Source organism: Ostrinia nubilalis, chromosome 10 (assembly GCF_963855985.1).
Source record: "Ostrinia nubilalis chromosome 10, ilOstNubi1.1, whole genome shotgun sequence".
NCBI classification, from domain to species: domain Eukaryota; kingdom Metazoa; phylum Arthropoda; class Insecta; order Lepidoptera; family Crambidae; genus Ostrinia; species Ostrinia nubilalis.
Window position 1 is genome coordinate 9,497,037 of NC_087097.1, and position 20,632 is coordinate 9,517,668.

The following is a 20,632-nucleotide window of genomic DNA, read 5'->3' on the forward strand; positions in this document are numbered from 1 at the left end:
ATCGATAGTGTTTGTAAAATCTTTGGCCAGTTAATATTTTATACTCTTTGCCTTCAATCAGCTGTTGAATGACAGTTGACAGATGAATGACAAAAATGTCATTGTCAATGTTGTTTTCATCTTTTCGTGTGTGGTTTTAAAATATTTTTTTCTAAAACCCTGAATTACTTTTAATTAAAATAACAAAGAAATGCAAATGTACACAAATAATTATACTTCTTGTATGTAACTTTTGTATGCAGTTAATTTAGCGACATAATTTTAAAGTAGAAAACATGGAAGATATAAAAGAGTGGCTTTCGCTTCCTCCGCAGTATACTACGTTCAGAGTAAATAAACTGAAAAAATTTGATTGTAATACCCTAGAAACTTACCTCAGTACTGTAAGTAAATATGTTCAATTGATTTCGTAATTTCATTGATGTTTAATATTTGTTTTGAATGAGCGAATTTTTAGAGCCCATGTTACTTTCAGAAAGCTCCTGAGCTAAACACAACCTCTTTGCCCAATTATTATTTCTTAAAACCGGATTGCTTGGTGGTGGAGCAATGGCCGGTTGACGTGAAAGTTGATAAAGGACGAAAAGAGGTTATTGTGGATGCATTATGCGCAGCGGCTGTATTGAGAGGGGCACACGTGTTTGCTCCTGGGGTGGTGGGCATGCCAACAAGTATGAATATTTATTATACCTAATTTAAAACAGAATACCCATTCTAAGAAGAGTCTATACAAACTAGTTAGAACTTTGTAACTCCCATAAAATCATTATTTTCAAATACTAAGGACTTGCACCTTCCTCAAGTACATACCAAGTTTTTAAAATAAATCTACAATAATTTGTTAAATATTTGGTCTATGTTTCCAGATTGTCAGCTGGATGAAATGGTTGACATTTACGGAGATATAGATGGTCAATGTAAACGAGGCCTCAAAGTCACATTTCAGGGTAGAAAACTCTTTGTAGGCACTGGAGTGTTGAAAATGTTACGGCGTGACTTATTTGATAATGGAGTACAGCCAAGGTAATAACGATTAATGTCATTATTGTAAGGAGTTATTTTTCAATATACTTCATTTAATTAATTGATTGTTATACTTGCCTTTTTCAGTGGCATAGCTATAGAGACACTTCTTCCAGCGTCAAGGCTACCTGTAGTCAATGAAACAATATGTCCTCCTGGAGTCTTATTATTGCAAAATCTACCCTCTATTGTGTGTGGGTGGGTTGTGAATGCTTTGCCTCATGAGCTCATCCTAGACATGTGTGCTGCACCTGGTAATAAAACAACCCACTTGGCAGAAATGTCCAATGACCAAGTAAGTTAAAAGCATTTACTATTATTATTTACGTTTATTTTTATTTTTTAATTATAGTCTTTTACAGGCATTTATCATAGCAATGGATAAAACAAGACAGAAAGTCGAAAAGTTAAAAGAAAACTGTATAAAACAAGGAGTAACATGTGTCACTGCTTATGCATTTGATTCAACAAAATGCTGCTCAAATGACAGTAAAAATATAGATAGTGGCCCTCCATTTCCACCAAATAGTTTTGACAAAGTCCTCCTAGATGCTCCCTGTAGTGGACTAGGCCAGAGACCTCAGTTAAATAATAAAATGACACCAAAAATGCTGGAATCATACAAGGTTGTTCAACGAAAATTAATGAAAGCAGTAAGTAACAAAGCCAGACTAAATCAGAATGAGAGTTGAGAAAATCTTAATTTCTCAACTTATTCTGAGACATAATGTATTGGCACTAATGACAAATTCAATATTTTCAGGCTGTTGACGTACTGAAAGAAGGTGGAACATTGGTGTACAGTACTTGTACTGTTACCATAGATGAAAATGAGGGCTTAGTACAGTGGACTTTAGAGAATTTTCCATGTCTACGTCTAGTTCCAGCTGAGCCCCTCCTAGGTGGGCCCGGTTTGTCCGGCAGTGGCCTAAATGATGATCAAAGGTGAGAGAAAAAAAACTTTAAATTTTGCATAAACATTTATTCAATTAATGAAAAATATTATAATGTGGCAAGTGATGTACATACTAAGTCTTTTTGGCTACTGGCCTTGAACTATTCTGATAGCCAGTACAATTTAATAATCCAAGCTAAGTGCTGATAAATAAGGATGTGAGCAAGGTTAATACTATGGTTATGACCTATCAAGTTGTTCATAGTTACTGTATATTATATATTATAATGAAAAAATATTGTCTTTTTGAAATGTTCTTACACTATTTATGGCGGTTAAATCACAGTTTGTTTAGCTATCACATCACTGAATTACTTATTTTTCTATCACAAGTATTACATATTACTTATTTAAAATTTAACGGCAATTATTTTACATTATTTTGTTATAAATAATTGACTTCACTAAAAAGTATACTACTTATATTACTGCTATTAAAAACCATCACCATACCATAAATAATGTCATTTATTACTTTTAAAGAAAGGTGTGTACATGTGGAAACGCAAACATGTTTTGTCGTATAATATAATAAATATACCTACATTAGAACCAATTTAAATTTAACAGTTTTTTGGGAAAATCCTCTGTTTAAGTTTGTAAAAAAACCTGTATTGAGAGCACGTACATGCACGCACGGGGTAAAATTAATCAAGTTGCATTAACTAGCTTTTATAGACATTTGCGGGAATGCCCGCTGTTCCACTAAAAAGTCGATTACATTGGTCTACATTGATCATTAATTGTTTCAGAGTAATGGTGCAAAGATTTGGCCCAGAAGTTGATAACTTAAGATTAGCAGAACCAATATATCGAGATTCCATTGGTTTTTTTATAGCAAAGTTTACTAAATCTCACTGAATATTGTACTCTTTATTGTACTATAGATATTAACTAATAAGTTTATTTTTCTATTTATCATTCATAAAATTTTATTTAAATATTCTTTATAAAAATTTGATAATAAAACTATTTGAAATACATCGTTATTGTTCTTTGTAATTATGAAGTATTTCTGGTTTGTTTACTTTGCTTTTGCATTTAGTTCAAACATAATACTATTCTTATTCTATTTGCATTTATGCAACCAAAAAGATAATTATATTTTTTCAAGTCGGACCCACAATCCTTTTCCAGTTTTCAACAGCATACTTCTCTTATCAAAATGAATAGGGTCCTCAGTTTTATCGCAAACTGAAAATTTGAAATTCTTCATAAGTGCAACCATCGCCATCTTTGCGGAGAACATCGCAAACCTTAGACCTGAAATAAATAATAATATTTATTTTTGTATACCTACTAGTTATTTGAAAAAAAAAATACACTGTCCATAGACAAAAACGGGTGGGGTGTATTGTGTAGGATCGTGCAACGAGAGTTGAAGCGATCAACAGAAGTAAAGATTTGTTTAGGTTTATTTCCTTCAGTGTGAGCCTCAACTTTCGTTGGGCGATCAATAGGCATGATGTGTATAGTAAATATCACTACTAACCGATGCAATTTCGTGGTCCGACTCCAAATGCCAAAAACAAATGAGATGGTCTATTCTTCTTCTCTTCGCCCATAAATCGCTCAGGTCGAATCTCCTCCGGGTCTGGGTAGTAGTCGGGGTCCATATGAATGCCGTAAATCGGTAGTGCCACAATTTCTCCTGTCTGCACTTGCACTGATGTACCGGGTAAAGTATAATTTTTTGTGCAAACTCTTTCCACTCGACCTACTGGTGGATATCTTCGTAGGGTTTCTGGAAATTGAAATCATACCTTATTTTATATTTGTTTAGATTCAAATAAGTACAGTCGACAGCAATATTTGTTGAAAAATAGCTTCCTATTAGTACTAATACGTAAGCCGTCGTCTTAACTGCAATTATAATCTATCTATGGGTTTCGTATCAATTCGTTTATCAGTGTCTCGATCAGAAAACTCGAGCACGTTTAAAGTTTCTAAAAAATATTATGTCTAAAATGTACTTATATCTTTGGATTTGGAGTGAGTGTGAGTACTATTAGGCTTACTATACAACTTACCTACTTAGTAATATTAATAGGATAGGTTAATAATTGTGAGTGTGCGCAATTTTTCTGTGGTCGATCATTAGAAGTAATCTTCTGTGAAACTGCACCGTCATTCACGTCATACCTAATTACCGATGACACACATTTTGACTATGTCTAGGACTTTATACCTTAGTTACAACGAGGACTCATGAGTTTTATTGATAAGGTCTTTACTTTAGATAGTAGGATGATAAACATTGCATTTTACACCACATATATTTACTAATATCACAGATAACATAAACTAACTATAGTTTATCTGATATCAAATCGTTTTACACCTGTTGTTTTGACTGGAAAACTTATAAATCATCTTAGATACATATCTACCAGATAAATGCAAAATTATAACTATTTCGTGGTTTTAATGTCCAATGCACAGCAAAATAAGTCATGCATTTCACAGAAACATTACCATGTTATTCCTAAGTCGTTTATCTTAACTTCAGCACCTGGTTCAACGAATATTGTTACCGACATTCAAATCTAAATTATAGGCAGCCTATCTGCTTGATGGAAATCAGTGGTTTGAAATAACTAGGTTTTATTATTGTCTGCCACGAATTTAAACTGGGAGCTATAGACTATGTCATTGTTTTGACTATAATTTTCGCGGTCAATAAAGTGTAGGTATCATTATAACTCACCCAGCAAAAAGCCTTCAAGGTAATCCAGCTGACTGAGAAGTTCGTAGCTCATCTCTTTGCCGTCGGTCATTTCTTCTATGTGTTCCCTCAATTTGGTTTGCAGCTCAGGTTTGGTGGCGAGCACGTGGAGAGCGAAAGACAAAAGAGTGCTGGATGTTTCGTAACCCGCGATGAGGAAAAGTAACGACTGCGCGTCAATAGTATCATCGTCCAAATCTGTAATAATCGTCTCATTTAAATACTATACTCGTAGCTGACAAAAGTTAAAAGAACTTTTTAACTTCCGCTATGAGTAGGGTTACCATTCGCCCGGGTTTCCCCGGATTTGTCCTATGGGGGTGGGGTTTAATTTGTAGCCCGAGTTTAAAAATATCATTCTTAGACCGATGCCTGGTGACGCGATTAAAGGCTGACTAATTGTCATTGTCATTTTCATTGGACTAAATCTAAATTAACTATGTGAAAGTTATGTGCTTTACTTAATGATAGATCGCCCGGTGCTTTGTCCTGCTGGAAGCTCTTCTGGAAGGACTGGTCTTTTGTTCTAAACGTCCTGCCAGAAGATTATCGCAAGTCCTGCCCGCAGTACGCAATTTGTACGTGTTTGCTTGCTGGTCCTTCCAGCAGTACGGTGACCTTCAAATTTGAACTCGTCCTCACCAGAAGTAGTAAACACTTGGTTAGTGTTTATTAAATAAAAAGTCATGTCGTAGAATCATTTTGTTTAACCAGTATTTTACTTTTCTTAATATATTATAAACTTGTTTATCTTCTTTCAACTTAACTAATAGGAACTATAATAAGGAACTTTAAATTAATTACTTTGGTACGTCACTTTGTATTAGAAATTACACCTATCACTTACAAATACACTACAAATTAAAAACAAAAACAAGAAATAAATTATAAATGTTTGATTAGGCTGGAATACTTCACATTCATTATAATATTATCGCCAAAATGTTGCCGACTCCACGCCCGGCGCGTCAAAATGTGTCGCGCGAGCGCGAACGCGCTGCCCCCGTGTATACTCGTGCGCCATCGGGCTCCGACTAACGGTTAGTCGCGTTTTTCGATCTTGGGCACTATTGGGTGAAAGAGAGAGAAACACTCTATTTTTTCGTGTAAATTTGAAATTTGTACAATGTATACTTACGAAACTGTGATCTTTTAATTTTGCGTCCTACCGGAAGTACTTTAAGTCCTGCTGGCAGGACTCCGGGCGATCTATCAAATTCAAAACTTCCTGCATTGTTCAGGTAGTAAAATACCTACCTAACATACACTTGCCTACTTTCACAGAAAAACCCATGTCATCGTTAAATGATAAATTAATGACTCAAGATGATGTCATGCCAGGATAAAATTTTCATGAAAACAAAATACAGGGTATCCCAAAAAGTAAAGTCAAGCCGAAGCCCAGAGGTAGAGCATCACCCCTATGTAAATTCAAATTCAAATTCTTTATTGTATATATGTATTGTATATATATGTATGTTCCGCAATCCTACTAATATTATTATAAATGCGAAAGTTTGGATGTCTGGATGTTTGTTACTCTTTCACGCAAAAACTACTGAACGGATTTTGATGAAACTTTACAGTATTATTGTTTATAGCTCATAATATAACATATAGGCTATAATAAATTTATGACGATCTGTGACAAACTAAATTTCACGCGGGTGAAGCCGCGGGCAAAAGCTAGTTTTTCATAGTTTAGGAGTTATCGTTATTTTTTTAATTTTTAAGAAAAGTTATGACATAGTGTGCGTTAAACTTTTTTTTCGGGTTGACATCTCATCTTTTTTTTAGAATCTCTATAAATTGCAGGTTTATGTAAAAAAATACATATTTTATGTAAAAAAATTCACCTTCCTGTCATTGATGCAAGATACAGAACTTTTGCTAGAAACTTAAAAAACCTATTTTTAGCAAAACATTATAAAATTTTCAAAATTTGAAATTAAAAAAGAACTTCTATAGGTTCTAAGCAATGCACAGTGTGTTATGGGACTGTATAAACGGACATTCTCATTGATTTGATGAAACGTATAGAGCTCAGTTATACAAACATGATAGTAAAACTCCCGTTTGAAAATTCCACGTAGTTTTCGCGGTATAAAAATTCAAAGTTACCTATTTTTTTACTTCAAAATTATGCAAAAATATTCTCACTCGTTAACTAATAACTATAATTCAGAATTGTTATAATACTTCATAGAGCTCTTAAAACTACACGTAATAAGCGTATTAAGTGCTTCGTAAACGCATTCAGTTAATTAGGAAAAATGATTTTAGTGATTTTTGTTTTTATTTTTTTTCTCAATTATCCCAACTAATCCCAACTAATATTATAAATGCGAAAGTAACTCTGTCTGTCTGTCTGTCTGTCTGTCTGTTACGCTTTCCCGCTTAAACCTCGCAACCGATTTTGATGAAATTTGGCATAGAGATAGTTTGAGTCCCGGGAAAGAACATAGGATAGTTTTTATCCCGGTTTTTGAAACAGGGACGCGCGCGATAAAGTTTTTCTGTGACAGACAAAATTCCACGCGGGCGAAGCCGCGGGCGGAAAGCTAGTACCTTAATATATGCAAACATTTTTAATTGCAAGATATAGTCTGATATTTAATCTAATTGTATTAATAAAATCAGCTTTAAACTCCGTGATATATTTGAGAAAAAAACATAAAACGTCTTAATAAAATTTTTACGAGTCTAGGGTCGACAATTTTGGAAGGAATAATTCATGTCTAAAAAGTTTCAAATCCCGCCTGTTATGTGCATAGTGTTGAAGGTTCTAAAAAGTCACATTCACATTGTTTTTAACCGACTTCAAAAAAAGGAGGAGGTTCTCAAGTCGAGTCTTTTTTCTTTTTTAACACTCTATTAACTTAAGTTGTATGTAAGTAACTAACTAAAAAAGTATGTAAACAAATCTAGGAAGTCGAATTTATCCTACCTTTAATAATTTTCTCATCGATTTGAAACCTATATAAATCGAATGTCAGTACAATAATTTGGTACAATCGAGCTGATGATATTTAAACATCCAAAAGAAATATTGCTATTAAAAAGTGATGGGAAATTTACAATTCTATATGGCGCATATTTTCAATTTGATTTTCCTCAAATATATCACGGAATTTAAAGCTGATTTTCTTTGTACAATTAGATTAAATATCAAACTATATCTTGCAATTAAAAATGTTTGCATATATTAAGGTATAATTGAGAAAAAAAATAAAAACAAAAATCACTAAAATCATTTTTCCTAATTAACTGAATGCGTTTACGAAGCACTTAATACGCTTATTACGTGTAGTTTTAAGAGCTCTATGAAGTATTATAACAATTCTGAAATAAATGTTATTAGTTAACGAGTGAGAATATTTTTGCATAATTTTGAAGTGAAAAAATAGGTAACTTTGAATTTTTATACCGCGAAAACTACTTGGAATTTTCAAACGGGAGTTTTACTATCATGTTTGTATAACTGAGCTCTATATGGTTCATCAAATAAATGAGAATGTCCGATGTCATAACATACTGTGCAATGCGCAGTTATCTGAACTTTATTGTTAGTACAAAAAAACATTGTACCTACTTAATAGGCCTTAATTTCCTGTAATCACTCCACTGAAGTAGTAAATCGGACATTTCTTTACATGTTTTTGACTTTCTTAGAGTGAATATTGAATATTGGAAATCATAAAGTTTCATTACGTAGAACACTTGTAGAGACAACAACTGAACAAAACATTTGTTTATCCACAAATTAAAGAAGACCTTCATCTCACCAGATGAAAAGGTATAATAAAATTTTATTCAAAGTATTTGAAGTGAAAAAAAAATATTTTACACTTTCAATGCTTACTTAATTACCAATACCTACTTTTTGGGACATCCTGTATATCACCAAACATGTTAATTACTTAGTGTTCTAACTTTAGCTACAGCTACAGCAATTTTACCTGTTAAACCGGTTTCGAGTCTAAATTCACGCGTCTACGTATTTCGTTTACACAAACCATCATCATGAATTACCAAAACATGTTTTGTTTATTTCCTCATAGCGATCAAAGTCCAAAAGTCCGTTCTCTGTTTTGTATCCATGATTCATAATAATCCTAATAATTCGTGTCATTAACTTTAATAATTCTGGATATTTACGCATAGTATCAATAAAAATAATGATCAAGTAAAAAGTACTTAAGTACCGAAACAAATTTAGCCAGCTATTATTAGCTTGTCTGTTAACATCATGACTTCTAAGATAATTTTAAAACCATTTTAAATTTATTTCCTTCTAATTTCAACGAGTTTATTTATAATCAAAGTTCAAAATATTCTGTTTATTTCTAAACCACCATCATGACGAACATGAATTAACCATAACTTATTTCCCCAAGTGATTCAGGATCAAAGTCCAAAAGTTCATTTTCTATTTTTTATGCTGAATCACGTTACAAATAAAAAGGACGCTGATTGACCTCAATAATCAATTGAATTTTTTTTTTTGTTCTGCCAAAAAACCCGTCTTACTCTGTTTATTTTACAAACAAACGTCTGCATGAACAGGCATTATTAGAACTTATTTATTCAGTAAAGATCAAATTCCAAAGTCTAATCATTTTATTTAACTTTAGTTGATGATAGTTCACAGAATCACAATCTCTGTTTATTTCTCAAACAAGCGTCAGCATGAACATGCATTATAGGTGTACCAGAATCTCATGGCAAATAGGGAAAATAAACTTTGTTGAGAGCAATACTGGGGAAATTGGAATAAACGATATTGATACTATTTATTTTTTTTACTTTTATGACTTTAATATTAATGAACATGAAGTACGAATATACATTTTAGGTAGGTATGAGTATGAAGAATGTTGTTATAAATAAATCGTATATTATTTAAAGTAACTAATTTTATTATGCACCATACTTTTAACTTATCACTTCATTCAGAACTAGAAAACGATTCTAAGAACTCCACTTGCATTTCTTGTTCTTCAATAGAATGATCAAGATAAAGAGGTGTTGTAAATAAATTGTTGGTTCTCCATTTCAATGGAGAAGTTTCCTGATGTTAAAAAAAACTATATTTCTCTGAATGGGATTAAAATATATTATTATACCAAAACTAAAAAGACGGTGAAGTTTTTTTTTTTTTAAATCGATCTAGAAATGTCTGGGAAATTAATTATTTAAATTACCTACATACTTATTTTAGCGTGGAATTGAAACAGGCGGTGCCGTTCTTTTTGTATAAATGGCCAGGTCTGGGATATTTAAAAAAAAGGTTACAAAATTTTACTAATAAAGAATCTTGAGTGACTTAAAAAAATAGAAATAGATTTAAAAAAATATGGATCTGTCAACAGCACTGGATCAGGGGTGATTTACTGTTTGTACCCCGAATGACTGTTGTGCGTGAATACACCGATCAAAACGGCGTGAATAGTTATGCGCAACTTTAGGGCCCTGTAACTTATTTATTTGTAGAGATATTTTCATGATTCTTTCACAATTATTATTAGTTTTACTTATATTTATTTCAAGTTTATTTAAAAGAAAAAAATTGGAAACTTCTCCATTATTCAATCTTGCTTGATTAAATCTTTTTCAATTTTCTTTACATGATCATAACATTTTGACCATTCCTCTGCACCAATTTGTGAGATATACCTGAAAACATCGATAAAGCAGCTATTATTTAAGAATAAAAAACATAACCCTCCTTCTGACGCAGTTGGGTAATAAGCTAAATGTATCAAACATTTCAGTCCAACTCACTGTCAACTCGACGGCGCGTTTAGAATCAAAGATTGACTTTGAATTATGCCTTATTTTACAATTCACATTGAAAACAATATGACTTACTTGAGCTTTTTCGACTTTTTCACAAAAATAACAAATAGTCAAGAAGAGATTACAAAATTTTTGCAGCGACTGACAGATTTCATAATTTTCTTTGACAGGTGACAATTAAACCATAGACAATTGCCATATGAAAAACACACTTTTCCAATATTTTTGTTTGCCATGAGATTCTGGTACACCTATACTAGCAGAACTTATTTAAGTAAGGACCAAAGTCCTAAGTCTTAATTTTTTTTGTTTATGAGCTACGAAATGATGCGGTTTTTCCGTGTCATATTAACAAATTACTAAGCTCCCCTAAGCTCGTATGCCTGTTTGCTATTATCATTTTTTTCTCTGACATGTTTTACCGAAATAATTCAGTGAGCGAAACTAATTACACTACTGCAAGAAAGATTATTTCTTTTATCGGGCGATATGGCCGGAAAGATTATCGCAACGCTTCATAATTTTAATTTTCAAAAAGGACATCATCCTTTTTGGTCCAAAATCAAAAGTGCCGGCCAAAAAATAAAAGTGCTGTATTCTGATAGAACACGTCCGCCTTAGCATTTGTTACTGTGACACCAAAGCTGTAGCACCACTGTGCATCGTAGTATTTGAGTTCTAAAAGTTTGTCTTTTTAACATTTACGATTAAACTATTTACTAAAACAAATGAAGTATCTTGCCGAAACATGGCGTTTTTAATATGTTCTAGTTAACACGATGTACTTATTGTCGTTCACATACACTGCATACCCAAAAAAATGCACCATGAGTACCTACAAACAATAAAAAGGAATGTTAAAACTAGACGCGGCTTATCACTTCTAGGAATTAGACCAATAGCCTTACCCTATCGTCATACAATGGGCACACTGCCGCACCGCACCACAACACCCCTTTTTTACTGGTAAAAATGCGTTGAATCGCATACCTACCCTGCGGGGACAGGGTCAGAAGGACAGAGGCATACCCACCAAAAAGACCCCGGTACCCCGTCGCTCGCCCTAAGTGGCAGGAAACTGTGAGGTTCCGGACAAAGCCTTCTCTACCACAGCCTCTCCCGGCCCTACAAGCCTCCCAGGACGGGGGGGGCGACAGGAGCAGCTGGGAGCACTCAGCTGTTCCCGTCCGACGGTGGTGGTGACCTGTGCAATCAGGTGGGGGCGCCCCCGGCCCGCTGGCCATCACCGAGGAGAGGAAACTGGAGGCGATCATATATTGTCGCCTCCTCTGATCCCTCCGCCGTCGCCGGAGCGAGGGCGCGTCTGGATCATCCTCACGCTCTCGCTCTGCGGCCTCTTTCTGAGACATCACCACAACACCCCTTTTTTACGTGCGTACCCCCACGCTTTGGCCGTAGCCTCACTTACATGGTCGCCTTCAACAAGGCAACTCCCTCCAAAACGGACGGGCTCGGCACGCACCACTATGGATCGAAATTGAGATTTATGGACATAGCGATTTTTGTCACAATTTCTATTTGAAAAAAATACCTATCGATAGGTTACGTTATTCTGATGAATAAATGCTGCACAAGTTTTTCTCTAAAACCAATAGTTTGGAAAAAAATATTTTCCATTTTCGTTGTATGGAATGAAACATAAAGTGGTCGATTTCTACTAAGCCTTGACAGATCTCGCTTTGAAACTACTTGAGCCTTGTTCTATGGCTTGTTGACTATAATTCTACACTATCAACGCGCGCCCAAAGTTGCCCGTTCACAACTGACTTTTCTTTAGACAAGACGACAAGAGAAAGGTTAATTACGTTACTAAAGTATAGAATTTCAATGTTTTAGTTGAATCTTTAAAGATATACCCAAAAAAAGATACTTTTGCTTACTTTTTTTTAATTTTTGGAACCTCACAACTTCTGAACGGGCAAATTTGGGCGCGTGCTGATAGTGTAGGATTATAGTCAACAAGTCATAAAACAAGGCTCAAGTAGTTTCAAAGCAAAATCTGTCAAGGCTTAGTCGAAATCGACCACTTTATGTTTCATTCCATACAACAAAAATGGAAAATATTTTTTCCAGCCAAACTATTGGTTTGAGAGAAAAACGTTTAATGATATTTATTCATCAGAATAACATACCTTATCGACAGGTATTTTTTTTAAACAGAAATTGTGAAAAAAAATCGCTTGTTTTATTACTATTAATTTTATTAAAATGTGTTTTTATCAGTAATTTAAGGTTAATTTACATTACTAACGTATATAATCTTTATATTTTCGTTAAATCTTTAAAGATATTCCAAAAAAAAGTCACTTTTACTTACTTTTTTTTAATTTTTCAGAACCTCATAACTTGTGAACGGGCAACTTTGGGAGCGCGCTGATAGTGTAGGATTATAGTCAACAAGCCATAGAATAAGGCTCAAGTAGTTTCAAAGCAAGATCTGTCAAGGCTTAGTAGAAATCGACCACTTTATGTTTTATTCCATACAACGAAAATAGAAAATATTTTTTTCCAGCCAAACTATTGGTCTTAGAGAAAAACTTGTGCAGCATTTATTCATCAGAATAACGTAACCTATCGATAGGTAATTTTTTCAAATAGAAATTGTGAAAAAAATCGCTATGTCCATAAATCTCAATTTCGATCCATAGTGCGCACTTCGGGCCTCAGTGTCACACACTTTGGCCTTATGGCCCTCTTCACCGCAGCGGAAACAGAGTCCACTGCGGTCAATGCCCAGCGGCGCACTTGAAGGCCGTGTGGCCAGTGCCCTAACAGGAGACACACTTTAATGGTCTCGGCTTCAACAGTGTTACATGACAGAACGAGGAGATTCCCTCCCTCAACCCTTCACCGCTGGTCTCGCGCTCCACCCGCGTGTGTCGGTCACTGTCTGTTTATTTCTTTAGTACCGAGAGCGAAGTTGTCGTATGTGTTCTCTCAGAAAACAGCACATTTTTTTTCGCCAGCACTTTTTGATAATGCACCAAAAATATGAAACGTGGATGACTTTGATCTCAAATACTACGACGCACAGTGGTGCTACAGCTTTGGTGTCAAAGTAACAAATGCTAAGGCAGACGTATTCTGTCAATATACAGCACTTTTTTTTTGTTGGCCGGCACTTTTGATTTTGAACAAAAAATGTATGAATCGTCGATGACTTTTAGATCTCAAATACTCGACGCACAGTGGTGCTACAGCTTTGGTGCCATAGTAAGAAATGCTAAGGCAGACGTATTCTGTCAATATACAGCACTTTTTTTTGTTGGCCGGCACTTTTGATTTTGAACAAAAAATGTATGAATCGTCGATGACTTTTAGATCTTAAATACTCGACGCACAGTGGTGCTACAGCTTTGGTGCCATAGCAGGCCTGTTCATCTCCGCGAGTTTACATCGAAAACAAAACACGCACGATGGCCCACCTACAGGATACTATTTGACAAGGCCTTACATACGAGCGAACATTGACTCACGCACGCGTATACTTGTGTATGATGGAAGAAAATAAAGAAAATGGTGTACTAAATACTGTGCAGTAGGTATTTAACTGCCTAAATAATAATAAAAACACTGAATGTACTTTTTTAAGTTGCCTTAAGACACTGAGAGGTAAATAAGTAGTTAATATTATTCATGATAATTCATGCTAAATCATGTATTTCCTCCGCCATTTTCCGCAGTTTAGCACCTCACGTCACATCATTTTACCGAAGTCAGCCCTATAGCTTCGGCGCAGTGCCGATCACTGACGTTTGTCAACAAAATGGTGCTTGACTCTTGAGACAGGCTAAATTACACCATATTGTTAATGACATTGAGCATACATTTTTTTAAATACCTTCGCGAATTAAAACTTCTGTACGTAGTACTTATTATTATTCTGTGGCCATAGTAACAAATACTAAGGCAGACGTATTCTGTCAATATACAGCACTATTTTTTGTTGGCCGGCACTTTTGATTTTGGACCAAAAATGTATGAGACGTGGATGATGTCCTTTCCACCACTTACATTTGTTTGGGCGCTCAGGGTCAGATTTTTCTTTTTCGGCGGCATCAATAACTAATTGAAGGAAATCATTTTTTCTGGAACAAAATATTTAATATTATATTAAGTCACACTACTAGTCTATTTGTGCCCTACATACTTATTATTATAAAAAAAAAATATTGGAACGCCAATAAAATGTTATAAAATATTTTATAAAAAAAAATCTTACTTGGTGCCTGATAGCTTCCTTTCTGATTTAGCGACTTTCAATATTCTTAGTAGTTCTTCTATGCTCTTGGGGTAGAAGAATGATATATTAAAAAATCGCAACATCTTTGGCATGAATACTAGAAAGAAAAAGATGCACAATCGCTTCAATCTCGGCATGTAATTAAACTTTTCTGCTACCTGAAAATAAAATTTCATAAAAATATGAAGCGATGGAAAAATCCCCACCTGTATTAGATTCTCATACATACAGGTTGATATTTTCAGTTTTTTTTTTCGTTTACACCGGCAAGAGGCATGACAATAAAAAAAATATTAAGGCCGGGTAGCAGAGAAAATGGCGAAAATGAGGTTTTCATTTTTCATTTTTGAGGTACTAAACAGTAAAATTAAAGGCTAAGATTTTTATTGGGCATAGTTGAGGATATTTTCTAGGGCTATTAACGGATGGAAACACGATTTGATGAAGTTGACTCGATAGAATAAATTCCCAAAGTTACCTCTATTCGTTTTCTATTTATGGTTTTATTTTTAAAATAAGCGATTTGAGATTCTAAATCTTATACTAAACTAAAGTTCAGAAATAACTTGAGGGCTTTTAACGGATGAAATTTTTATATTGCGTCTTATTTAGTTACTATGTTAAAAAATGTGGAAAAAATCGTCCATGACGGCTTGGACAATCTCAATCAGTCGCGCGGTGGCGCTTACGGAGGACGGACGCGTGTCAGTTCTTTGGCCGTGACAGTTCGCGATTTGTCAATATTTTTGACAATGATGACTTTGATGAGTCACAGTATAATAATATCAGTGTTACTGGAGAAAGCTTAAATTTTTGATAATTAAAAATTATCAATTTTGTCTACCTATTGAAATTTAAATCGTTTGCATCCTTTTAAACGAAGACTCTACTCATGATACATAGTACATTCCTCAAATATGAGACAAAACCAATGAGATAAAATTACATTTTAATAGTACCTACATACAATCGTCTTACACTCTTTAGAAGAGCACACTGACACAAATAAATAATAAAAAATACTGTCTAAGGTCTGTAGCTAAAGGTCTAAGCTGTAAGATAGAAGAATCTTCTAGCCAAAAAGATGGCAGATGCAGCAGATGTCAACGGATTTAAAACTGGAGTTCATATGACTCCTTTTAGACTTGAGTCTCTAGAGCGTCCCTTCCTCCACCATGCGTAAGAATTTTCACAAAAATACTGTCTAAGGTCTGTAGCTAAAGGTCTAAGCTGCAAGATAGAAGAATCTTCTAGCCAAAAAGATGGCAGATGCAGCAGATGTCAACGGATTTAAAACTGGAGTTGATGTGACTCCTTGTAGACTTGAGTGTCTAGAGCGTCCCTTCCTCCACCATGCGTAAGAATTTTCACAAAAATACTGTCTAAGGTCTGTAGCTAAAGGTCTACGCTGCAAGATGGAAGAATCTTCTAACCAAAAAGATGGCAGATGCGGCAGATGTCAACGGATTTAAAACTGGAGTTCATTATGACTCCTTGTATACTTGAGTCTCTAGAGCGTCCCTTCCTCCACCATGCGTAAGAATGTTTCAAAAATACTGTCTAAGGTCTGTAGCTAAAGGTCTAAGCTGCAAGATAGAAGAATCTTCTAGCCAAAAAGATGGCAGATGCAGCAGATGTCAACGGATTTAAAACTGGAGTTGATGTGACTCCTTGTAGACTTGAGTGTCTAGAGCGTCCCTTCCTCCACCATGCGTAAGAATTTTCACAAAAATACTGTCTAAGGTCTGTAGCTAAAGGTCTACGCTGCAAGATGGAAGAATCTTCTAACCAAAAAGATGGCAGATGCAGCAGATGTCAACGGATTTAAAACTGGAGTTCATTATGACTCCTTGTATACTTGAGTCTCTAGAGCGTCCCTTCCTCCACCATGCGTAAGAATGTTTCAAAAATACTGTCTAAGGTCTGTAGCTAAAGGTCTAAGCTGCAAGATAGAAGAATCTTCTAGCCAAAAAGATGGCAGATGCAGCAGATGTCAACGGATTTAAAACTTGGAGTTCATGTGACTCCTTCTAGACTTGAGTCTCTAGAGCGTCCCTTCCTCCACCATGCGTAAAAGTTTTCCAAAAATACTGTCTGAGGTCTGTAATAAAAGTCTAAACTGCAAGATAGAAGAATCTTTTAGCCAAAAACATGGCAGATGCAGCATATATCAACGGATTTAAGACTGGACTGGCACCACCTTGCAATGTCATCCTCTCATTGTTATCTGTAATGTAAATTATTTTTAAAATGTATTTAAAAAATAAAATGTTCGTTTTATTATTTCAATAATCTGACCTCTCAACTCAACTACACTACACAAACACCTTTGTTCGCAACTGTACTGACGAAACCTCGATATTATACCGTTCATTTAAGATGGCAAGCTTTTTGCTGCGGTAATGCACTCCAGGTAACCGTGTGTGATGCTTATTGCTCATAGTGATTTTCGATACAGAGCCCCGTACATACGTTATACATAAATTATGGAAAGAAAACACCCAGACCAATACAAACAAATATGTATGCAATTTTAGTATGATATTTTTATTTATTAATAAACAAAAAGACTGAACAAAATTGATGCGTGTACTGATTAATGTAATTAACCACATGCAAAGCTTTGTGAATTGCAACAACTATAATTTATTATCCAAGCTCTAAATAATCGCTACTACGAGTAACTGATCATAAAATGTTTTTCCAATCGCTCAAGCTCCCGAGGATCTACCGATAGGTCGGGTGACGTAATCTTGAAATTCTTTTAGCCGGCGCGGAACTTCCGGAAGGTCGGGTGTCGCCACGCCTCTTTGAACCGTGGTTACTTTGGCAGTTATATTCTATATTTATTCGATTCTAAAATATAATCCCAAAAATTTTGAAAGTTGTTTTAATTTGTATCACTTGGATATGATTTGTATTAGAAAGTGCTGTGAGTGTGACGCTTGAACGGAAGGAAGTCAACCTAACCTAACCAACTGCGTATTTCTATACTGTGTAGCCGCGAGAGCTCTTTGGCGCGCTGTCTTCGGCGAAGTATTGCGCGCGCAGATTTTGACAGCGCGAAATACCTACTTTAGCAGAAATACCAAGCCTTAAGGACTTTTTATTGTTTTTACCAAAATCACATTCAAGGGCCAAGACTTTTATCATACTTATTGTTCACAACTTTATATCAGACAATTAAAAGTTGTATCTATTTGAGCTTTTTTCTATTTACATAATTATAAATAGGAAGGCAGACATACTTTGACAAAATGCGCATTCTCGTCGGTCAACGCATCACACCTAATCCCAAACGCGCAAGCTCCTATCACTTCTAGTGTGAAGTGTCCCATAGTATCTTTCATTTCAACATCTTTGTTATCTAAAAGAACACAAATGCTTGTTATATTGACCTACTTGAAAATCTTCAATAGTCATTAAAATAAATAACTAAATTAATTAATTTCGAAAACTTACCATATTGTTTCAGAAACTCAACCATTTGTTGAGAACAATGTTGAATTAAAGGGAGCATGTTTCTCAATCGTGAAGAACTGAATGTTGGAGTCAAAGTGCTTCTCACTCCTTTCCATTCTGGACCCTATAAAAAAATATATAATTTTTATAGATTATCCTCCCTGTAACTTTTAATAACATTTGTTTAACAATATACCTTCAAATTCAGTAATGATTGTTTCAAGTATCTTGGTTCATTCGAGTTCAGGGTACTTCTATCGACAAAATGATCAAAATCTCTAATTGTGATTGCCTTGATGAGTTCAGGATCTAGAATGTACAATACTGGTCGACTGCCTTCAAAAAGACCTGTAGAACAAATAATAGATATAATACAACTGATTGTTCGTCGACTGTGTTGTCTGTTACTTTATCTTCAGTGTGCTGTTAACAATAGGTAAATGTTTGGTTAGAGACGGGGCGTTATGGGCCACGAGACTTAGGAAAATTTGTAATAGAGTAGGTAGGAAAACCAGCCAAATTGAATCAATTCCTGTACATAGGAAGTTTTTAAATAAAAATAACACAATAATCAAATCTGGGGGCACGGCAGTGCCCCCACCAAGTCGAGCAAAAAAGCGGCACGGCCGTACCATCCTTTTCTCGAAGCAATTCAGGCCATTTTCGACCGCCTGTAACTTCGTTGTGGATAAAACTAGAAGGCTGAATTTTCATTAGCTATGCAGGCATTGTAAAGACACGGTATATTTAAAATTTCATTCAAATTGAACCAGTAGTTTAAGAATTATAACGGGTCAAAGTTACTTAATTTTGTCACTCACTGACTGACTGACTGACTCACCGATCATAAAAATTCTAAGGCACTTCTAGCAGACCTAGAAGCTTCAAATTTGGAATATAAGTAGTGTTTGGTGTATGAATCAAGGAAAAACTAAAATATTTGGGGGCACGGTAGTGCAACCGCCAAGTCGAGTAAAATTTTTCAATTTCGGTCCAGTTTTCTAGATACATAACTGCTGTCTACAAAATACAAAAAGAAATGAAATCCCATCAAAAACAATACTTGTCAAAAAAACCAAGTCTCGCAACTCAGTTGTTCTACGGTAAAAAGTTGTGAGATCCATGTAATACCAAGTCCAGGCCAGGAAATCTTTAACGTTTTACATAAATATCAACATAAATGTCAATATATATATTGACTTGGCCATCGCATGAAAACACGTGTAAATTAAATTATTTAGTGCGATGGCCAAGTCAATAATTTATGTAAAACGTTAAAGATTTCCTGACAAGTATTGTTTTTGATGGGATATAATATTCTTACAATGATATGTAAATTAGTTCTACTCTTCCTAAAAACAATTTCAGATAAATAGCAAACTCCCTAGAATCTTAAATTATTTTAATAGTATATATTTTACTTAATCTTATGTTTAGGTACTTACCCCCATATGGATTTCCTTTGAAATAATTGTAAATCTCATACTGATAACAGTGAAAAGATTTTTTTGCAGTTATTCTTGGACCCAGACTACCCAAAAATATTATGGGCTTCATATATTTAATACCTTTTTTTTCAAAATAGTCAAATGTTCTGGTGTAGTAGAAATAAATAACGATTATCAATGTAAGAATTAGTAACAATTTCCAATCGGCTATTATAAAATCAAGTAATTTCTTCGTCCCGCTGAAGTATTCCATTTTAGATTTTTTTTTTCACTTTAATATATTTAAGTTTAAAAATGTATTAACTTTTTTTTAAATCATCTAGAACTATTGCTAGAACTTCACTTTTTCTTTTATGTCGTCGCAGCGTCGCAGCGTAGTGCGTATAGTTCCAAAATACTGGACTGTCCTGTCGATGACATTGACAGTGGGGCGCCACCGTCAATACCGGATCGCTGGTTCAGATTTTTGCCATGTTGGAAACCATATAGTTGAACGATGGTAGCGCCCCCCTGTCATTGAGTTTGGTGGGACAGTTCAGCGTGGGTCATCTATACACAGATTACTTTGGCAGCGTAGTAAGAAAGAAAAAAAACTATACCTAAATAAAACTTCCATACTACGGTCATCCAAGTGAAACTTGCTTCCAAACAGCGACATCGGTCGATAAATTCCACAGATATGGATTAGAGTAGATACAGCAAGTTGATCGTCAAAGCGTGCCATTCCGATATGTCCAAATGGACATACATGGTCGAGTGATGTTCATGTAATCCGATTACAACAATCGGTTACGATGATTTTACGAGGACAGTAGTACGAACACGGTAGAAAGAAGAAATTATTTACGGATTGAGAATTGTAATTAACAGCACAAGTAACAAATAATTAATTAGAATAAAGTAGCAGTAGAAGAAGTATAAAGTAGCATTGTTTTTAATACATATCCTGCGATGTA

General features: G+C 34.8%; 2 protein-coding genes across 3 annotated transcripts; one reads left to right on the plus strand and one right to left on the minus strand.

Moving 5' to 3' along the window:
- Window positions 1-97: 97 nt before the first annotated feature.
- On the plus strand, window positions 98-2,959 carry LOC135075143 (tRNA (cytosine(72)-C(5))-methyltransferase NSUN6). Of its 2 annotated transcripts, XM_063969495.1 has the most exons (7): window positions 98-383; window positions 476-671; window positions 867-1,023; window positions 1,111-1,318; window positions 1,386-1,676; window positions 1,787-1,968; window positions 2,731-2,959. In XM_063969495.1, the coding sequence occupies exons 1-7, from the start codon at window positions 276-278 to the stop codon at window positions 2,837-2,839; spliced, it is 1,251 nt and encodes a 416-aa protein (XP_063825565.1). In that variant the 5' UTR covers window positions 98-275; the 3' UTR covers window positions 2,840-2,959. The 2 variants fall into 2 exon arrangements, with proteins under 2 accessions (XP_063825565.1, XP_063825566.1); XM_063969496.1 differs by lacking the exon at window positions 1,111-1,318 and having other exon boundaries at window positions 1,376-1,676.
- On the minus strand, window positions 2,958-20,043 carry LOC135075140 (cytochrome P450 9e2-like). Its single transcript, XM_063969489.1, has 9 exons — window positions 19,674-20,043; window positions 18,425-18,576; window positions 18,229-18,352; window positions 18,015-18,133; window positions 14,746-14,924; window positions 14,538-14,611; window positions 4,686-4,901; window positions 3,471-3,722; window positions 2,958-3,241 (listed from the first exon to the last, which is right to left on the minus strand). Exons 1-9 carry the CDS (start codon window positions 19,927-19,929, stop codon window positions 3,078-3,080), a joined length of 1,536 nt encoding a protein of 511 aa, XP_063825559.1. The 5' UTR covers window positions 19,930-20,043; the 3' UTR covers window positions 2,958-3,077.
- Window positions 20,044-20,632: the final 589 nt, after the last annotated feature.